At 51.3% G+C, this 22,944-nt stretch overlaps 1 protein-coding gene across 1 annotated transcript in view; it reads right to left on the bottom strand.

The window, feature by feature from the left end:
* myt1la (myelin transcription factor 1-like, a) overlaps positions 1-22,944 on the bottom strand; it is a 43,688-nt gene that overhangs the window by 8,406 nt on the left and 12,338 nt on the right. Inside the window, exons 3-15 of the mRNA XM_068342481.1 lie at positions 20,599-20,653; positions 20,488-20,521; positions 20,140-20,202; positions 14,924-15,375; positions 13,844-14,447; positions 12,318-12,733; positions 9,945-10,079; positions 8,530-8,620; positions 7,937-8,044; positions 7,557-7,774; positions 5,418-5,692; positions 4,359-4,577; positions 2,736-2,857 (exon numbers count right to left, since the gene is read on the bottom strand). Of these exons, the coding sequence (XP_068198582.1) occupies positions 2,736-2,857; positions 4,359-4,577; positions 5,418-5,692; positions 7,557-7,774; positions 7,937-8,044; positions 8,530-8,620; positions 9,945-10,079; positions 12,318-12,733; positions 13,844-14,447; positions 14,924-15,375; positions 20,140-20,202; positions 20,488-20,521; positions 20,599-20,653 (2,792 nt within the window). The remainder of the gene's footprint in view (positions 1-2,735; positions 2,858-4,358; positions 4,578-5,417; positions 5,693-7,556; positions 7,775-7,936; positions 8,045-8,529; positions 8,621-9,944; positions 10,080-12,317; positions 12,734-13,843; positions 14,448-14,923; positions 15,376-20,139; positions 20,203-20,487; positions 20,522-20,598; positions 20,654-22,944) is intronic.

Genomic DNA, 22,944 nt, shown 5'->3' on the forward strand with positions numbered 1-22,944 from the left:
GGGGTTCAACCCGGTGGACGAGAGGGTAGCCTCCCTCCGCCTTCGGGTGGGGGGCTGGGTCCTGACTGTTGTTTGTGCGTATGCACCAAACAGCAGTTCAGAGTACCCACCCTTTTTGGAGTCCTTGGAGGGGGTGCTGGAGAGCTCTCCCACTGGGGACTCCATCGTTCTGCTGGGGGACTTCAATGCTCACGTGGGCAATGACAGTGAGACCTGGAAGGGTGTGATTGGGAGGAACGGCCCCCCCGATCAGAACCCGAGTGGTGTTCAGTTATTGGACTTCTGTGCTTGTCATGGACTGTCCATAACGAACACCATGTTCAGACATAAGGGTGTCCATACATGCACTTGGCACCAGGACACCCTAGGCCGCAGTTTAATGATCGACTTTGTGGTCGTGTCATCGAACTTGCGGTCCCATGTCTAGGACACTCGGGTGAAGAGAGGGGCGGAGCTGTCACCGATCACCACCTGGTGGTGTGTTGGCTCCGATGGTGGGGGAAGATGCCGGTCCGACCTGGCAGACCCAAACGTATTGTGAGGGTCTGCTGGGAACGCCTGGCGGAATCCCCTGTTAGAAGGAGTTTCAACTCCCACCTCCGGCAGAACTTCACCCACGTTCCGGGGGAGGCGGGGGACATTGAGTCTGAGTGGACCATGTTCCACGCCTCCATTGTCGAGGCGGCCGACCGCAGCTGTGGTTGTAAGGTGGTCGGTGCCTGTCGTGGTGGCAACCCCAGAACCCGTTGGTGGACATCAGCGGTAAGGGATGCCGTCAAGCTGAAGAAGGAGTCCTATCGGGCCTTTTGGGCCTGTGGGACTCCTGAAGCAGCTGATAGGTACCGGCTGGCCAAGCGGAATGCAGCTTTGGTGGTTGCTGAGGCAAAAACTCGGGCGTGGGAGGAGTTCGGTGAGGACTTGGAGGACGACTTCAAGACGGCTTCGAAGAAATTCTGGTCCACCATCAGGCGTCTCGGGGGGGGGGGCAGTGCAGCATCAACACTGTGTATAGTGGGGATGGGGCATTGCTGACCTCAACTCGGGACGTTGTGACTCGGTGGGGAGAATACCTCGAAGACCTCCTCAATTCTGGCGACACGCCTTCCCATGAGGAAGCAGAGTCTGGGTTCTCTGAGGCGGGCTCTCCTATCTCTGGGGTTGAGGTCACCGAAGTGGTTAAAAAGCTCCTCGGTGGCAGGGCCCCGGGGGTGGATGAGATCCGCCCGGAGTCCCTAAAGGCTCTGGATGTTGTGGGGCTGTCCTGGTTGACACGCCTCTGCAACATCACGTGGATGTCGGGGACAGTGCCCCTGGATTGGCAGACTGGGGTGGTGGTCCCCCTTTTTAAGAAGGGGGACCGGAGGGTGTGTTCCAACTACAGGGGATCACACTCCTCAGCCTCCCTGGCAAGGTCTATTCAGGGGTTCTGGAGAGGAGGGTCCGTCGGGAAGTCGATCTCGGATTCAGGAGGAGCAGTGTGGTTTTCGTCCTGGCCGTGGAACAGTGAACCAGCTCTACACCCTCCACAGGGTCCTTGAGGAGGCATGGGAGTTCGCCCAACCAGTCTACATGTGTTTTGTGGACTTGGAGAAGGCGTCCGACCGTGTTCCTCGGGGGATTCTCTGGGGGGTGCTTCGGGAGTATGGGGTACCGGACCCCTTGATAAGGGCTGTTCCGTCCCTGTACGACCGATGTCAGAGTTTGGTCCGCATTGCCGGCAGTAAGTCGGATTCGTTTCCAGTGAGGGTTGGACTCCGCCAAGGCTGCCCTTTGTCACCGATTCTGTTCATAACTTTTATGGACAGAATTTCTAGGCGCAGCCAAGGCGTTGAGGGTGTCCGGTTTGGTGGCCTCAGTATTGTGTCTCTGCTTTGTCCAGATGACGTGGTGCTGTTGGCTTCATCAAGCCGTGATCTCCAACTCTCACTGGAGCGGTTCGCAGCCGAGTGTGAAGCGGTTGGGATGAGAATCGGCACCTCCAAATCTGAGACCATGGTCCTCAGTCGGAAAAGGGTGGAGTGCCCTCTCCAGGTTGGGGATGTGATCCTCCCCCAAGTGGAGGAGTTCAAGTATCTCGGGGTCTCATTCACGAGTGAGGGTACGATGGAACGGGAGATCGACAGGCGGATCGGTGCAGCGTCTGCAGTGATGCGGACTCTGTATCGGTCCGTCGTGGTGAAGAAGGAGCTGAGCCGAAAGGCAAAGCTCTCGATTTACCGGTCGATCTACGTTCCTGCCCTCACCTATGGTCACGAGCTGTGGGTCGTGACCGAAAGAACGAGATCCCGGATACAAGCGGCCGAAATGAGTTTCCTCCGCAGGGTGTCTGGGCTCTCCCTTAGAGATAGGGTGAGGAGTTCGGTCATCCAGGAGGGACTCAGAGTGGAGCCGCTGCTCCTCCGCATCGAGAGGAGCCAGATGAGGTGGCTCGGGCATCTGGTTAGGATGCCTCCTGGACGCCCCCCTGGTGAGGTGTTCCGGGCACGTCCTACCGGGAGGAGGCCCCGGGGACGACCAAGGACACGCTGGAGAGACGATGTCTCCCGGCTGGCCTTGGAACGCCTTGGGATTCTCCCGGAGGAGCTGGACGAAGTGGCTAGGGGGAGGGAAGTCTGGGCTGCCCTGCTTAAGCTGCTGCCCCCGCGACCCGACCCCAGATAAGAGGAGGAAGATGGATGGATGGAGTTCAATGCTGGGATACTGGACTGCGCTGCAGTGCTTCCTGATGGTCTTACGTGAGGAGCTCCTTCTTGCTCTCCTTACAGGAGGAGAACTTGTGTTTGGGGCTGGGCATGGTGACCTCGGGTGAGTAGGTCTGCTCCTCCAGCAGCTCCTGGAACGGATCCGGCTCATCGCCCTGGTGCCAAGACAACAAGAAGGAAGACTACAGCACGTCACAACGGGTTCTGGACACCAGCAGTTTCACACAGGTCCAGTGTTAAAACCACAGCTCCATGTGAGATGCTGTGGGTTCACCGTGTTGTTGTTCTTAGATATATAATATATATCTATAGACACATAATACATAACACATAATATAATATACAGTCTATAGACACATAATCCATATGGTCCGTATAGGTATAATATAGTCTACAGACACATAATATGTAGATATATCACATAGTCTATAGGTGTACAGTGGTACCTCTACTTACGAATGTCTCTTCTTACGAAATTTTCTACTTACAAACTTTCTCAGCAGGAAAATATTACCTCTAGTTACGAAAGAAATTTCGACTTATGTAATGTAAAAACACAGTATTGGCTGATACTTGAATCTCCCACAGGTTCCTGAATGCAACATTCTCATAGCTGCTCTGCCATTGGCTATAACCTATTACATATCTTCCTGGCATCCCATTGGCTAAGAGGGATGTCAATCCACCTCTGTGTGGAGCTAGATCGGTGCTTATGGAGTGTCTCGGCATTCGCCACTCGACCCCTGAGGTGTTCTGATAGTTTTAGGTAAATATATTAACTTTTAGAGTATTCACTAGGGACCCCAAGAAAGTGACGGAGAAAAGAGGAAAAGAAAAGACCAAGAAAAGAGTTTTTTTGTCCGTACAAACAAAGCAAGAGATGATAGAAAAGCCTGAAAAAGGGATGCGTTTGGTTGATCTCTCCAAAGAATATGGCCGTAATGCATCTACAATCACCACGTTATTAAAACTAAAGGAAGTTTAAGGAGTTTAAGGCATTGCGTGGGTGGTTGGAGAAGTTCAGAAGGAGGACTGGAATTCACTCTGTTGTTCATTGGGGGGTAAGAGGGCATGAACCAAAGAGGGCAAAAAACAATGAGGACAGCAGTTAAAAGGTAAATGACCATCATTATTATTCTTTATTCTTTGTTTTCTACTTTATGCACAACTCTCATTTATTATGTAATAATCTAATCGTAACATGTATTTGGAACGGATTAGGGCATTTGTATGGAAAACGCGTCTCTACTTATGAAATTTTCTAACTTACGTAATTTCTTCCAGAACCAATTAATTTCGTAAGTAGAGGTACCACTGTCTATAATTTCGTCTATAGACACATGATCCCCCTCAAGAATCCCTGCAGCTGCAAACACCAGCAGTTCAGGCAACAGGAGAACTTCTCTATGACTGTGAGGAACCCTAACCACTAACCCCAAACCCCTAACACCTAATCCTGACCCTAACCCCTTACCCTTACCCTAACCCCTAACCCTAACCCTAACCCCTAACCACTAACCCTAACCCTAACCCCTAATCCTAAACCTCTAACCCTAACCACTAACCACAAAAACCTAACCCCTGACACAGGAAGGGGTCAGGGGTTAAGGGTTAACCCTGAGGTGAGTCTAGACCCTAACGCTTCCTTCCCGTTACCTCCTTGTGCTCCTGCTCCTCCCCCAGGCGTTTGGTGTAGTCCACCGGCAGCTCCCAGCAGTCTGTGTCGCTCAGCTGGTAGCAGCGGCTGTTCAGCAGCGCCTGCCTCTGGGGGGACATCGGCTGCAGGGGGGTCAACACCGTCCCGCTGCCCTCCGGACCCCCCGGCTGACCGGCCACCTCCACCGCACCCCTGTCCTCCAACGCGCCGAGAGGGCTCTGGGTCAAGGAGACAAAGGTCACAGCTAGGAGTTGTCCCCTGTGTGTCAGACGTGTCAGCTGTGTGTCAGACGTGTGTCAGACGTGTCAGCTGTGTGTCAGACGTGTGTCAGACGTGTCAGCTGTGTGTCAGACGTGTCAGCTGTGTGTCAGATGTGTGTCAGACGTGTCAGCTGTGTGTCAGCTGTGTGTCAGACGTGTGTCAGACGTGTCAGCTGTGTGTCAGACGTGTCAGCTGTGTGTCAGCTGTGTGTCAGACGTGTCAGCTGTGTATCAGACGTGTGTCAGACGTGTCAGCTGTGTGTCAGACGTGTGTCAGACGTGTCAGCTGTGTGTCAGACGTGTCAGCTGTGTGTCAGCTGTGTGTCAGACGTGTCAGCTGTGTATCAGACGTGTGTCAGACGTGTCAGCTGTGTGTCAGACGTGTGTCAGACGTGTCAGCTGTGTGTCAGACGTGTCACCTGTGTGTCAGACGTGTCACCTGTGTGTCAGACGTGTCAGCTGTGTGTCAGACGTGTATCAGACGTGTCACCTGTGTGTCCGACGTGTCACCTGTGTGTCAGACGTGTCACCTGTGTGTCAGACGTGTCAGCTGTGTGTCAGACGTGTCACCTGTGTGTCAGACGTGTCAGCTGTGTGTCAGACGTGTCAGCTGTGTGTCAGACGTGTCACCTGTGTGTCAGACGTGTCACCTGTGTGTCAGACGTGTCAGCTGTGGGTCAGACGTGTCAGCTGTGTGTCAGATGTGTCAGCTGTGTGTCAGATGTGTCACCTGTGTGTCAGACGTGTCACCTGTGTGTCAGACGTGTAAGCTGTGTGAGGGTGGAGTCAGTATGTCACCTGTGTCAGCAGGTCGTGGGCCTTGCCCCCCAGGGCGTGGGGCAGCTCCCTGCAGCGGGTGGACAGGTTGAGGATGGCAGTCGCCGCCATGTGAGCCGCCTCCATGTCGTGGGTGTAGTCGAAGCTGCTTTTGCTGCAGGTGCTGCTGGCGCTGCTTCCTCCCCCACCTCCCCCGCCTCCCGCTCCGCCCCCCACACAGCTCAAGCTGCTGCTGCTGGGGGCGTAGCTGCTGGTCGTACTACTGGCTGGACTTGACGTCTTACCGTAGCGTTTAGCTGTGGGGTGGGCATGTACAAATACACAGTTAAATCTCATTCAGCTCAGTGTCTATATTTAGAGGTTCAGTCAAGTCCAAACACCTGAGAACCCTGCCTTTACCAGGAAGAAACCTACAGCCTTTACTGGAAAGAAACCTACAGCCTTTACCAGGAAGAAACCTACAGCCTTTACCAGGAAGAAACCTACAGCCTTTACTGGAAAGAAACCTACAGTCTTTACCAGGAAGAAACCTACAGCGTTTACCAGGAAGAAACCTACAGCCTTTACCAGGAAGAAACCTACAGCCTTTACCGGGAAGAAACCTACAGCCTTTACCGGAAAGAAACCTACAGCCTTTAGCAGGAAGAAACCTACAGCCTTTAGCAGGAAGAAACCTACAGCCTTTACCAGGAAGAAACCTACAGCCTTTACCAGGAAGAAACCTACAGCCTAAGCAGGAAGAAACCTACAGCCTTTGCCAGGAAGAAACCTACAGCCTTTACCAGGAAGAAACCTACAGCCTTTACCAGGAAGAAACCTACAGCCTTTACCAGGAAGAAACCTACAGCCTTTACCAGGAAGAAACCTACAGCCTTTAGCAGGAAGAAACCTACAGCCTTTACCAGGAAGAAACCTACAGCCTTTACCAGGAAGAAACCTACAGCCTTTACCAGGAAGAAACCTACAGCCTTTACCAGGAAGAAACCTACAGCCTTTACCAGGAAGAAACCTACAGCCTTTAGCAGGAAGAAACCCACAGCCTTTACCAGGAAGAAACCTGCAGCCTTTACCGGAAAGAAACCTACAGCCTTTACCAGGAAGAAACCTACAGCCTTTACCAGGAAGAAACCTGCAGCCTTTACCGGAAAGAAACCTACAGCCTTTACCAGGAAGAAACCTACAGCCTTTACCAGGAAGAAACCTACAGCCTTTACCAGGAAGAAACCTACAGCCTTTACCAGGAAGAAACCTACAGCCTTTACCAGGAAGAAACCTACAGCCTTTAGCAGGAAGAAACCTACAGCCTTTAGCAGGAAGAAACCTACAGCCTTTAGCAGGAAGAAACCTACAGCCTTTAGCAGGAAGAAACCCACAGCCTTTACCAGGAAGAAACCTGCAGCCTTTACCGGAAAGAAACCTACAGCCTTTACCAGGAAGAAACCTACAGCCTTTACCAGGAAGAAACCTGCAGCCTTTACCGGAAAGAAACCTACAGCCTTTACCAGGAAGAAACCTACAGCCTTTACCAGGAAGAAACCTACAGCCTTTACCAGGAAGAAACCTACAGCCTTTACCAGGAAGAAACCTGCAGCCTTTACCGGAAAGAAACCTACAGCCTTTACCAGGAAGAAACCTACAGCCTTTACCAGGAAGAAACCCACAGCCTTTAGCAGGAAGAAACCTACAGCCTTTAGCAGGAAGAAACCTACAGCCTTTAGCAGGAAGAAACCTACAGCCTTTACCAGGAAGAAACCTACAGCCTTTAGCAGGAAGAAACCCACAGCCTTTACCAGGAAGAAACCTACAGCCTTTAGCAGGAAGAAACCTACAGCCTTTAGCAGGAAGAAACCCACAGCCTTTACCTACAGCTGAGCCGCGATGCAGGGTGGGCGGAGCATCTGCTGTGACCACTGGGGGTGAGGTATGGAGGGGAGAGAGGGGGAGTAACAACAGTGGTTCTACTGGTACGTTCTGCAGGAACAACCGTTCTAACGGTCACAATCGTCTGAAGATCATGTGAGCGTCTGAAGACCCCTTGATGAAGACAAAGCTCTGTCCAGTCCTCCTCTCCCTGGGGAACCACCTGATGACAGGTGTAGACCAGAAACTTGCAGACACTCCCAGCGGTCACTGGACCGAGGGTGCGCTCCTTTTCCTTACCCTCGTAGCCCTTAGGGGAGGGGTCCCGGCTGTGCTGGCTCCTGCTGGACAGCCCTCTCTTCCCGTAGCCGTGCTGGCCGTCGTAGCCGCTGTAGCTGTAGCTGGTCTTGGAGTATTTCTCCAGCTCCTTGGCCAGGTTGGAGCGTGGCGTGCTGGTGGGGACGTGGTTCTTGTAGCCGTACTGAGGGATCTCCAGCTGCTTGACAAAGCACATCGGCCTGGAGGCCACAAGGAGACGTCAACATCCAGAAAAAACATCCAGAAAAACCATCCAGACAGCTGCCCAGCGCCGCCTGGCATCAAGCACTGCCACAAGGGCACCTGATGGAGGGTGGTACCGGTGGGCGGTGCCGGGCGGCGGTGCCGGTGGGCGGCAGTACCTGAGCACTCGGTCAGACGTCTGGCTGGTCTTGCCCCCGTCAGACGAGTGGCTCTTCTCGTGGACCTTGGCCATTTTCTCTGCAGCAGCGATGGGACAGCCAGACAGACTGGGGGGGCAGAGACCTCGTTACGTATGGGTGTGTCCACACACACACACACACACACACACACACACACACTGACTGCTTACTGATGGATTACATTCTGGTCATGTGACCGTGTGCGGTACCTGCATCTCATTAGGAGGGGGAGTTTAGAGACGCGTCACAAAGCGAGCTGAGGTGTGTGTGTTTGTGTGTATCTGTGTGTGTGTGTGGTGTGTGTGTGTGTGTGTGTGTTTGTGTGTCTGTGTGTGTGTGGTATGTGTGTGTGTGTGTGTTTTTGTAGGTGTGTGTAGAGGTGTGTGTGTGGGTGTGGGTGTGTGTAGAGGTGTGTGTGTGTGTGTGTGGGTGTGTGTGTGTGTGTGTGTAGGTGTGTGGTGTGTGTGGGGGGGGTGTAGAGGTGTGTGTGTGGGTGTGTGTCATCGGGCTGCTGGGGTGTGTGGGTGTGTCATCAGGCGGTCCACGCCCCCGCTGTAGGCCCGCCCACTCACCTGCGGTGGGAGTTCCTGTTGCTATTGACGTGCCCCCGTCCGGAGCAGCCGGGGGTGGGACACTTTAACACATTTTCATACATGGCAAGAACTTCAGCACACGGGAGAGACGAGAGAGACAGCCGGGTTAGCACGGGTTAGCGTTAGCATTGAGCTACAACGGTTAGGCATGCCGATATCACCGCTGGCATCACAGCTGACATCACAGTTGACATCACTGCTGACATCACAACGCCACATGAAGGGTCAGGGGTCAGGGTTAGTTATGGTGAGTCCTCTGAGGTTTTTTCTTCTATCTCTGTTTACAGTCCTGTCGTGCTAACATTAGCTGTGTGCTAACATTGTTGTGACCCCTATGAAGCTGACCTCTGAAAGGACACCTGTTACCTGTAGGCTGAGGGTTATTGTTGCAGGGGGGAGGTCATGCTGTTCACATCACACCAGCAACACACACACCAGTAACACACACACCAGTAACACACACATCACAAAACCAGACGTCAGACACGTGATGAGGCGGAGGATTAAGGACAGAAACAAAAAGCGGGAGAACCTGAAGACAATCTGACAAGGAACACGGAACACGGATGAGACATGCAGGACTGACCAGACCACATGCTCACCGACGGCTGCAGTCTGACAAGTCAGTCAGGTGACTGGTCTGTCTGGGCGGTGCTACGGATGGGAGGCTGTAGGAAGGCCGTGGGCTAGTGACCCGGTGGGGTTGTGACCCAGTCAGGTAGTGACCCGGTGGGGTTGTGACCCGGTGGGGTTGTGACCCGGTCAGGTAGTGACCCGGTGGGGTTGTGACCCGGTGGGGTTGTGACCCAGTCAGGTAGTGACCCGGTGGGGTTGTGACCCAATCAGGTAGTGACCCGGTGGGGTTGTGACCCAGTCAGGTAGTGACCCGGTGGGGTTGTGACCCAGTCAGGTAGTGACCCGGTGGGGTTGTGACCCAGTCAGGTAGTGACCCGGTGGGGTTGTGACCCAATCAGGTAGTGACCCGGTGGGGTTGTGACCCAGTCAGGTTGTGACCCGGTGGGGTTGTGACCCAATCAGGTAGTGACCCGGTGGGGTTGTGACCCAGTCAGGTTGTGACCCGGTGGGGTTGTGACCCGGTGGGGTTGTGACTCGGTGGGGTTCCGGCAGCCCTCTCCTGAGGGTAACCATGAAGCTGCACGGAAACACTCAAACTGTAGCATTCATTAGCTTAGCCAGCTAGCATGCTGGATGCTACCAGGTCACGTTCCTGCTGATTCTTGACTAACACGGCAGAGGCTAGGCTAACTGCAGCTGGAATGGGAACCTGTACTGAAGGGCGTGGCCTGCCCTCTGAAAAACACCTGTGTGGGGGAGCCCCGCCCACAGCGACCACCTCCAGACGTGACTTGTCAGACTGATGTGGGGGGACCTACTCTCAGGCGGGACGCGGTCTTTGTGGGGACACCCGGACAGGCTGCGGTGGTGGGGGTACAGACCAGTCACATGACCCGTCCCGTCACAGCCCGGCGTGGGACACTTACTCTCCTTCTTCTCCCCTCGTGACAGTTCTGATGGGACAGAGAGACGTAGACAAGATCAGGACAGCGTTACCATGGTAACGCTAACATCACAGATGCACCGCTTCCTCCAACTGTGTGATAAACCCCGCCCCCCACAACCTGAGGGTGGGTCAAGAAAAGAACCTGCGGGGAGAAACGCCCACCTACCTGTTCTTCACAGGAAGAGGAAGACAAGTCAACCTAAACAACGTCAACATCAACAATGTCAACAACGTCAACCTCAACACCGTCAACCTCAGCAACGTCAACAACGTCAACCTCAACACCGTCAAAAACGTCAACCTCAGGAACGTCAACAATGTCAACCTCAACACTGTCAACAACATCAACACCATCAACAACGTCAACAACATCAACCTCAATATCGTCAACCTCAACACCGTCAACAACGTCAACCTCAGCAACGTCAACAAAGTCAACCTCAACACCGTCAACAACGTCAACCTCAGCAACGTCAACAACGTCAAACTCAACACTGTCAACAATGTCAACATCAACACTGTCAAAATCAACACCGTCTACAACATCAACATCAACACCGTCAACAACATCAACACCGCCAACATCAACGTCAACATCAACAACGTCAACATCAACACCATCAACATCACCAACGTCAACATCCACATCAACAATGTCAACCTCAACACTGTCAAAAACGTCAACATCAACACCATCAACATCAACAACGTCGACCTCAACACCGTCAAAAACATCAACATCAACAACGTCAAAAACGTCCACATCAACAACGTCAACATCAGCAACGTCAGCAACGTCAACATCAACACTGTCAACAACGTCAACATCAACAACTTCAACATCAACACTGTCAACATCGTCAATATCAACACTGTCAACAACGTCAACATCAACAACGTCAACCTCAACACTGTCAACAACGTCAACAACTTCAACCATAACAGCGTCAACAACGTCAACCTCAACACTGTCAACAACGTCAACATGAACACATGAACACCATCAACATCAACAACGTCAACATCAACACCATCAACAACGTCAACCTCAGTAACGTCAACCTCAACACTGTCAACAACGTCAACCTCAACACTGTCAACAACGTCAACCTCAATATCAATATCAACAACATCAAGAACGTCAACATCAAGAACGTCAACATCAAGAACGTCAACATCAGCAACATCAACGTCAACCTCAACACTGTCAACACTGTCAACACTGTCAACAACGTCAACAACGTCAACCTTGTCAACCTTGTCAACAATGTCAACATCAACACCGTCAACATCAACAACGTCAACAATGTCAACATCAACACCGTTTCAGCAACGTCAACGTCCACATCAACAAAGTCAACCTCAACAGTGTCAACAACGTCAACCTCAACACCGTAAACATCAACAACTTCAACAACCTCAACCTCAACACTGTCAACATCAACAACATTAACAACCTCAACCTTAAAACCGTCAACACAGTCAACAACGTCCACATCAACAACGTCTACCTCAACACCGTCAACAACGACAACATCAACACCATCAACAATGTCAACCTCAACACTGTCAACAACGTCAACCTCAACAACGTCAACAACGTAAACAACGTCAACAACGTCAACAACGTCAACAACGTCAACAATGTCCACATCAACATCATCAACCTCAACACTGTCAACAACGTCAAGATCAACAACGTCCACATCAACAACGTCAACCTCAACAACGTCAACAACGTCAACATCAACACTGCCTCAACAACGTCAACAATGTCCACATCATCAACGTCAACATCAACAACGTCAAGAACTTCTACCTCAGCAACGTCAACATCAACACTGTTAACCTCAGTAACGTCAACAACATCAACATCAATAATGTCAACATCAACAAAGTTGTCGATCAACAACAATGTTTATCAACATTGTTGTAGATCAATCTGTTCAAATTTGTCTTTACTTTCGTCCATGAAGGATCAAAATCAAAACATTCAGCAGTTTGGATTCCTGTGACGGCCCCGATTGTTGTGATTAAGGATTGTTGTCATTTATTCGGGATTTTTGTGATTTATTCGTGATTGTTGTGATTGATTAGTCCCTGTTGAGACTGATTAGTGATTTTTGATGATTTTGTGATTGATTAGTGATTGTTGGTGATTAGTGATTGTTGGATTGACCTGGTTGAGCCCAGCACACAGACCCCCGGGGGTCCTGAGGGCCACTGTGGGGCTCTTGACTCTCACCTTTGGGGTAGTACGCCCTCTTCAGCCCATCGTGGTGCATCCTGGACTTGCGCTCCTCACCGGGATTGCTCAGCCGTGGGCTTTGTTCGCCGTGGCTGTAATGATGATGATGATCTCGACGGTGAAAGGTGCGCTCGGAGGTCATCCGGTCCCTCATGACCTTTGCCCTCTCTGACTCCAGGGCGATGGCCTTCTCCAGCAGCGACAGGTTTCCTTTGGCCATGTCGAAGGTGTCATCAGAGCGGTCGGAGGCAACGGACGTGGTGTCCTCATCGCCCTCCTGGCTGCAGCTGGTGGGGTAACCCCTGGACGCTGGGCTCAGCTGCTCCTCCAGCTTCATCAGGTTGGCCATGTCGGAGTAGCTCCGCTCCAGAGCCCGGGGCTCCCGGTGCGCCCCTTGGTGGCAGCCGTCATACCTGGGTGGAGGGGAGACACCGAGTCACAAGCAGTGGGTGACAGAGGGTGAGTCAGAGCTGAAGCTCCAGAAGACCGGGGTCACCTGCACCTGTACCTGTCCTCGTGTACCTGCCCGTCTTTACCTGTACCTGTATGCCTGTACCTGTACGCCTGTACCTATCTGCCTGTACCTGTATGCCTGTAGCTGTATGCCTGTACCTGTACCTGCATCTGCACCTGTCTGCCTGTACCTATCCACCTGTACTTGTACATGCCCGCCTGTACCTATAAGCCTGTACCTGTCCTCCTGCACCTGCCTGTCTGTACCTGTATGCCTGTACCTGTCCTCCTGTACCTGTACCTGTACACATGTAACTGTACCTACACACCTGTACCTGTACAACTGTACCTGTACCTGTACCTGTACACCTGTACCTGTATCTGTGCCTGTATCTGTACCTGTACAACTCTATCTGTACCTGTACACCTGTACCTGTACGCCTGTACCTGTACCTCTCCACCTGTACCTGTACCTGAATCTGTAAACCTGTACACCTGTACCTGTATCTGTACCTGTACACCTGTACCTGTACCTCTCCACCTGTACCTGTACCAGTACCTGAATCTGTAAACCCGTACCTGTACCTGTATCTGTACCTCTCCACCTGTACCTGTACCAGTACCTGAATCTGTAAACCCGTACCTGTACCTGTATCTGTACCTCTCCACCTGTACCTGTACCTGAATCTGTAAACCCGTACCTGTACCTGTATCTGTACCTCTCCACCTGTACCTGTACCTGAATCTGTAAACCCGTACCTGTACCTAGCCCTACAGGAACAGGGTGACGTTTCTGGACTGATGGAGGACAAGGTGGAGACGCTCTGATGGGACCTGACCACAGACCCTCTGGTGTTGATGGAGTGGAGTCGGTGTTCACCACAATGTTGTAGCGACTGGTGTCCACTGGTGATCCTCAAACCCAGTAAATACGCCCCCACTAATAAAATGATCCGGTGGACTTTTATTTAGTGTTTACCGCTGTATTTCATGTTTGAGGTCCAACACCATTTATGTGGGAGACTTAGAACCGGAAGCGGGTCCAGACCTGATGACAGGTGAGCTCCTACCTGTTCAGGTGGTGCGCCATCTGCTGCTCTGACGCCCCCTGCAGGTGGTGGTGGTGGTGGACGGGCCGGTCACACATCTGCGTCTCGCTCAGTCTCCGAGCCAGATCGAAGCATTGGTTTCTGAGACACTCCAGGCTGCTGAGACACACCTCCTCCTCTCTCTCCTCCACCTGCACCCGGGCGTTAGCCTGCGCGTTACCGAGGCTAACGCTGTCCACCATGCAGCCCTCGGAGTACCCGTCCTCCGGCAGCATGGTGCCGTGGCCCTGTGCCAGCAGCTTCAGGGAGTCCACCGTCTCTCGAACCACATCGCTGTCCAGGTCCACACTCAGCTCGACCTTCCCATCACCCTGGTCGCTGCCCTCGTCCTCATCATCGTCTTCATCTTCCCCAGCGCTGTTGGAGGAGTTGCTGTTCATCTCAGACTCTGTCATTGCCTGGTAGGCAGCGTCCTCAGCAATCTTGCCCAGGTTGAGCAGCGACTTGGCGACCAGCTCGTCGTAGTTGTCGTACTCCTCCCCAGCGACGGTGCAGCTGTTGTTGTTGTCGTCCTTCAGGATGGGGAGGAGACTCAGGGATCCACTGGGTTTGTAGTGGTGCTCCACTGCCAGGCAGAAAGACAACAGGTCAACAGCATAACAATGTAAAAGCAGGAGAGTGTTACGGTGTAGCAGAGTAACAGCAGAGTAACAGCAGAGTAACAGTACATACATAACATACTTCTCTAACATTTCTTTAGCACCTGCTCTTTGGACAGGAGCCTTTTCCTTTAGCGTTAGCTCCTTTAGCGTTAGCTCCTTTCCCAGTCTCACCAGTAGTTAGCTTTCTTTCTCCAGTTAGCCTGCTAGCATTCATCTACGGTTTCACAATGCCCGCCCAGCACCACCCATGATTGGCCGACACAAATTTGTTACGCCACCACAGTGATGTTTGACTACGTTGTGCGTTTGGTTTATAAACCAACACATTAGTTTTATATGTTTGGTATGAAGTCTGATGTTATCGTTGATCACGGAATTCACACGGGTTCACGCCAATAATAATAATAATAATATCTGAAGAGAAATGAATAGAACTCACCTCCATTCTGCTCCTCCTCCTCCCGCTCCTCCTCATCATCTCCATCCTCCACGTCTTCCTCCTCCTCATACACCCCCTCCTCTTCTTCCTCTTCCTCCTCCTCCTCTTCCTCCTCCACAAGCTTTCCTCCCTTCGTGTGATCCACTCTCTCCACTTCTTCCTCCTCATCCTCTTCTTCCTCCTCCTCTCGTTGCTCCTCGATGTCTTCTGAGAACTCGTCGTCCACGTCGTTCCCTTCCCTCTCCTCCTCTTCCTCCTCCTCCACTACTTCCTCCTGCTCCTTGTCTTCCTCTCCCATGGTCTCATTCTCGTACGGGGGGTAGGCACCGACGGCCTCCTCCTCTTCCTCTTCCCCCTGGGAGGAGGTGAGGAAGGGCCTCCTCTTGGTGTCTGGTTCCAGAGGCAGTTTCTCCAGAGCCTTCCTCTTCTTGGCCAGCGGGCAGCCGTAGACGCTGAGGAGACAGCCGCCAGTCAGGTCACAGTGAAACCCCAACCGACGTGATGGACCACACCCCACCCCACACCTGAGCACCAGCGCCCCCCCATTCCAACAGGAAGTGACACAATTATCCCAAAAAAGGAGCTCCATCCCCTAGCACAGTGCTGCTGCCGAGGCTGACGGGCGTGTCCCCGTGCAAGGAGTCGATCACGTCAGGGATCAGAGCACCATTCACCCACAGACCAACCATAAAAGGACACCAGGGCCCGCCCCCTGCTGGCTGAGACCCAGAGCTGTCCAGCAGGGGGCGGAGTCAATCTGCTCTGATGCTCCCGACACATAACCACACACACACACACAGGACACCACCCTCAGCGACAGGACAAACCTCAACCCCGACCAACTTTTGGACCTCTGCCTCAACACCACCTACTTCCAGTACAGAGGGAACTTCTATAGGCAGAAACACAGATGTCCCATGGGCGCGCCGGTTTCTCCTATCATGGCCAATTTGTACATGGAAGAGGTGGAACACAAGGCCCTGACCTCGTTCAACGGAACACCACCAAGACACTGGTTCGGGTATGTGGATGACACCTGGGTTAAGATAAAAATCCACGAGGTGCAACCTTCCACCGAACACATCAGGTCGGTGGACAGCAACATCAAGTTCACCAGAGAGGATGTGAAGGACAACAGTTTTTCCTTTTTGGATTGTGAGGTCAGCATAAAAGATGACAGAAGTCTGAATGTAGGGGTATATAGGAAACCAACACACGGACCAGTACCTGCTTTTTGACTCTCACCACCCACTGGAGCACAAGCTGGGCGTCATCAGGACCCTGGAAAACAGGGCTGATAAGCTACCAACCAGTGCCCTGGACCAGGTGAAAGAACACCAACACCTGAAAGGGGCACTGAAAACCTGTGGAGATCCTGACTGGACCTTCGTGAAAGTCCACACAAGATCCAGAAAGGAGAACAACCCCGTGAGGACGGAAGAGAACAGACAATGGTTTAGTGATCCGTTTGTGTCTGGATCCTGGACAGGGAAGATAAATGGTTTGAGGGAGGGGTGAAAGAGGCCATCCACGTCAAAGTGGAGAAGCCATCTCTGAACAGGGGGGGGGTCTGTGACATCACCTTTCTCCCATTTACAATCAGGTCCTTAGAAAACTCCCAAAAAGATTGTCTCAGATTGACCCAGGTGAGGTGTCTCATGCTAATGACCCTCATTAGCATACAAAGGTGAAACTCACATCTCAGCGACCCCCTTTGACACCCCCACCAACAATCGTTGAGGAGCCAGACGGGTTTAACGACAAGTCGTTGGAATGTGAAAAGCACTGACCCCACCCCACAGGGGTAATAATCTGACCACACCCCACAGGGTTAATAATCTGACCCCACCCCACAGGGGTAATAATCTGACCCCACCCCACAGGGTTAATAATCTGACCACACCCCACAGGGTTAATAATCTGACCACACCCTACAGGGTTAATAATCTTACCCCACCCCACAGGGGTAATAATCTGACCCCACCCCACAGGGTTAATAATCTGACCATACCCCACAGGGGTAATAATCTGACCCCACCCCACAGGGGTAATAATCTGACCACACCCTACATGGTCTATAAAATGGGACATTATCAGCCCCCTCTGAACTGAAGACGTCTCTTAGATGAGAGACGAAACAGCTTTTGGACACACAGACACACACACACACACACACAGACACACACACACAGAGACACACACACACACACACACAGACACAGACACACACACACACACACACAGAGACACACACACACACACACACACACAGACACAGACACACACACACACACACACACACAGACACACACACACAGAGACACACACACACACACAGACACACACACACAGAGACACACACACACAGACACACACACACACACACACACACACAGACACACACACACAGAGACACACACACACACACACACACACAGACACAGACACACACACACACACACACACACACACAGACACACAGACATACACACACACACACACACACAGACACACACACACAGAGACACACACACACACACACACACACACACACACACAGACACACACACACACACACACACACACACAGACACACACACACACAGACACACAGACATACACACACACACACACACACACACACACACACACACAGACACACACACACAGACACACACACACACACACAGAGACACACACACACACAGACACACACACACACACACACAGACACACAGACATACACACACACACACACACACAGACACACACACACAGAGACACACACACAGACACACAGACACACACACACACACACACAGACACACACACACAGACACACACACACAGACACAGACACACACACACAGACACACACACACAGACACAGACACACACACACACACACAGACACACACACACACACAGACACACACACACACACACACACACAGACACACACACACACACACAGACACACACACACAGACACAGACACACACACACACACACAGACACACACACACACACACAGACACACACACACACACACACACACACACAGACACACACACACAGACACACACACACACAGACACACACACACACACACACACAGACACAGACACAGACACACACACAGACACACACACACACACAGACACACACACACAGAGACACACACACACACAGACACACACACACACAGACACACACACACACACAGACACACACACACAGACACACACACACACACAGACACACACACAGACACACACACACACAGACACAGACACAGACACACACACACACAGACACACACACACACACACACACACACACACACACACACACACACACACACACACATTTAGTGCTCAGACAAGTAGACGTGTTAGAATGAAGAGGGAACTGCAGGTATGTGTGGTCAGATTGTGTGTTGGGGGGGCATTGCCATGTTCACATCCTATAATAGCCGTTGCCATGGGAGACAGACTGCATCCCTCCTGGTTCTTATACTGCATTACTAGCACTGTGCTGTCGCCATGGTGACATCCTCCAGAGACTGAGTGAGGGAGGGGGTACGAGGAAGGAGAGAGAAAGAAAATATTCAGGAGGAACCAGAAGGGGGGAGGAGGGTGAAACGTATGCTCCAACTAAACTTCAAGAGGAGGGGGGGAGTGGAGGGGAGGAATCTGACCAATCAAACACGGACTGATCAGAAGAACTTTTTTTAATCTCCTGGTTTGATCCCCGTTAAGGAAAGGTTAAAGTCTCAACAACCGTTAGCATCTCTCACTAATTCACGAGCTTCACACCCCCCGGAAAATATTACACCACAGCCGTGTTACTGTAATAAAAGGTGTGTTACTATACTACAGGTGTGTTACTATACTACAGGTGTGTAACTATACTACAGGTGTGTAACTATACTACAGGTGTGTTACTATACTACAGGTGTGTTACTATACTACAGGTGTGTTACTATACTACAGGTGTGTAACTATACTACAGGTGTGTTACTATACTACAGGTGTGTTACTATACTACAGGTGTGTTACTATACTACAGGTGTGTTACTATACTACAGGTGTGTTACTATACTACAGGTGTGTAACTATACTACAGGTGTGTTACTATACTACAGGTGTGTTACTATACTACAGGTGTGTTACTATACTACAGGTGTGTTACTATACTACAGGTGTGTTACTATACTACAGGTGTGTAACTATACTACAGGTGTGTAACTATACTACAGGTGTGTTACTATACTACAGGTGTGTTACTATACTACAGGTGTGTTACTATACTAATAGGCGTGTTACTTAATTAACAGGCATGTTACTATGCTAACAGGTGTGTTACTATAAAAAACAGGCATGTTACTATACTACAGGCGTGTTACTTTATTAACAGGCATGTTACTATACTACAGGCGTGTTACTTTATTAACAGGCATGTTACTATACTACAGGTGTGTTACTATACTACAGGTGTGTTACTATACTACAGGTGTGTTACTATACTACAGGTGTGTTACTATACTAATAGGCGTGTTACTTAATTAACAGGCATGTTACTATGCTAACAGGTGTGTTACTATAAAAAACAGGCGTGTTACTTTATTAACAGGCATGTTTCTATACTAGCAGACGTGTTACTATACTAACAGGCGTGTTACTATACTAACAGGCGTGTTACTATACTAACAGGTGTGTTACTATAAAAACAGGCGTGTTACTATAAAAACAGGCGTGTTACTATACTACAGGTGTGTTACTATACTAACAGGCGTGTTACTATACTAACAGGTATTACAGATTACTTTTTCCATAGAGCCGTGTTACCAGTTACCAGTTACAATTTATTGTCTAGGTCAGATTTTCACGCTGCAGGGTTCTCTTGCTGCTGGGTGGTGGCGCTGTTTCCTGTCCAGCGCCCTCTGCTGGTTTTCCAGTGAAACACGGAGGATGAAGGAGAAAATGAAAGTGAAGGAAGAGAGTGAATGAAGTTTGCCCTGAGGAGCTCAGGCCACCTGGGGTAGGTCTTGGTTTCTGGACCCGTTTTACCTGGAACCCCCGACCAAATTTTCTGGGAACAATTATCTGCAGGTGTCTGTGCTCCGCCCATAAATGATGCTGGAGCGATGCCCATAGACACGACTGTTTGACCTTTGACTTGTGTGTGTCGGGTCACGCCGCCGTCGGGCATACCTGCGGTGTCGAGCGTACTTCCCACTGACATGACCGCTGCCGTCACAGCCTGGAGTGGGACAGCTGGGGAGGAAACACAGGCTGTGAGAACGCAGAACAGCACACACCCACACACACACACACACACACACACAAACTCACACACACACACACACACACACACACACACACACACACTCACACACACACACACACACACACACACACTCACACACACACACAAACTCACAAACTCACACACACACACACTCACACACACACACACACACACACACACACACACACACACACACACACACACACACACACACACACACACACACACACACACACACTCTAGGTTCCTACCTGAACAACTCCTGAGTGACGGATTCCACAGCAGCTGAGGAGAGAAGGAACAGTCTGAGCAGCAGTTAGACAGACGGACGGACGGACAGGAAGACAAACAGACCAGCTCACCTCTGACTCCTTTGGATCGGGTTCGATGGCGTTTTTTTCCCACATTCACCTCCATCTGAAAACAAAGATTAACGTCATTTATCTGAACACAGACAGACGTAGACATAGATGTAGACATAGATGTAGACATAGATGTAGACATAGATGTAGACATAGATGTAGACATAGACGTACATGTAGACGTACATGTAGACATAGATGTAGACATAGATGTAGACATAGATGTAGACATAGATGTAGACATAGATGTAGACATAGATGTAGACATAGATGTAGACATAGATGTAGACATAGATGTAGACATAGACGTACATGTAGACATAGATGTAGACATAGATGTAGACATAGACGTACATGTAGACGTAGATGTAGACGTAGACATAGATGTAGACATAGATGTAGACATAGATGTAGACATAGATGTAGACATAGATGTAGACACAGACGTACATGTAGACGTAGACATAGATGTAGACATAGATGTAGACATAGACGTACATGTAGACGTAGATGTAGACGTAGACATAGATGTAGACATAGATGTAGACATAGATGTAGACATAGATGTAGACATAGATGTAGACATAGATGTAGACATAGATGTAGACACAGACGTACATGTAGACGTAGACATAGATGTAGACATAGATGTAGACATAGATATATAGCGAGGCTGAGTGGGGCCCATTGACCAATGGAGGAGCATGAGTCATTACTAAGTGGAGCAGAAGGTGATGTTTGACTCAGGATGAAGACAAGCCAGACGATGAAGATTTTGCAGTGCAGCTGGGGGGTGGGGGGGGTCAATTTAAATGTAAATCATGGACGGCCTCGCCTGAACCCTCTGCTGATCCCATTATAGCCAGCAGAGGAGGGGGCATCTGAGGCCGCTCCACTGAGCCCCCCACTCCCCCTGATGAAGAGCAGAGCAATCCTCCCTGGAAACTACACCAATAACAGTGTGTGTGTGTGTGTGTGTGTGTGTGTGTGTGTGTGTGTGTGTGTGTGTGTGTGTGTGTGTGTGTGTGTGTGTGTGTGTGTGTGTGTGTGAGGTTGGTGGTCAATACTGAGGGCATTGGTGAACAGAGTGGACGGGGGTGAACAGAGTGGACGGTGGTGAACACTGAGGACAGTGGTGAACAGAGTGGACGGTGGTGAACACTGAGGACGGTGGTGAACAGAGTGGACGGTGGTGAACACTGAGGACGGTGGTGAACAGAGTGGACGGTGGTGAACAGAGTGGACGGTGGTGAACAGAGTGGACGGTGGTAAACACTGAGGACGGTGGTGAACCGAGTGGACGGTGGTGAACAGAGTGGACGGTGGTGAACACTGAGGACGGTGGTGAACAGAGTGGACGGTGGTGAACACTGAGGACGGTGGTGAACAGAGTGGACGGTGGTGAACACTGAGGACGGTGGTAAACACTGAGGACGGTGGTGAACAGAGTGGACGGTGGTGAACAGAGTGGACGGTGGTGAACAGAGTGGACGGTGGTAAACACTGAGGACGGTGGTGAACAGAGTGGACGGTGGTGAACACTGAGGACGGTGGTGAACAGAGTGGACGGTGGTAAACACTGAGGACGGTGGTGAACAGAGTGGACGGTGGTGAACACTGAGGACGGTGGTGAACAGAGTGGACGGTGGTAAACACTGAGGACGGTGGTGAACAGAGTGGACGGTGGTGAACAGAGTGGACGGTGGTGAACACTGAGGACGGAGGTGAACAGAGTGGACGGTGGTGAACAGAGTGGACGGTGGTGAACACTGAGGACGGTGGTGAACAGAGTGGACGGTGGTAAACACTGAGGACGGTGGTGAACAGAGTGGACGGTGGTGAACAGAGTGGACGGTGGTGAACAGAGTGGACGGTGGTGAACACTGAGGACGGTGGTGAACAGAGTGGACGGTGGTGAACACTGAGGACGGTGGTGAACACTGAGGACGGTGGTGAACAGAGTGGACGGTGGTGAACAGAGTGGACGGTGGTGAACAGAGTGGACGGTGGTAAACACTGAGGACGGTGGTGAACAGAGTGGACGGTGGTAAACACTGAGGACGGGGGTGAACAGAGTGGACGGTGGTGAACACTGAGGACGGTGGTGAACAGAGTGGACGGTGGTGAACAGAGTGGACGGTGGTGAACAGAGTGGACGGTGGTAAACACTGAGGACGGTGGTGAGCAGAGTGGACGGTGGTGAACAGAGTGGACGGTGGTAAACACTGAGGACGGTGGTGAACAGAGTGGACGGTGGTGAACAGAGTGGACGGTGGTGAACACTGAGGACGGTGGTGAACAGAGTGGACGGTGGTGAACAGAGTGGACGGTGGTGAACAGAGTGGA

The sequence above is a fragment of the Antennarius striatus genome, chromosome 19 (assembly GCF_040054535.1).
Source record: "Antennarius striatus isolate MH-2024 chromosome 19, ASM4005453v1, whole genome shotgun sequence".
Taxonomy (NCBI): domain Eukaryota; kingdom Metazoa; phylum Chordata; class Actinopteri; order Lophiiformes; family Antennariidae; genus Antennarius; species Antennarius striatus.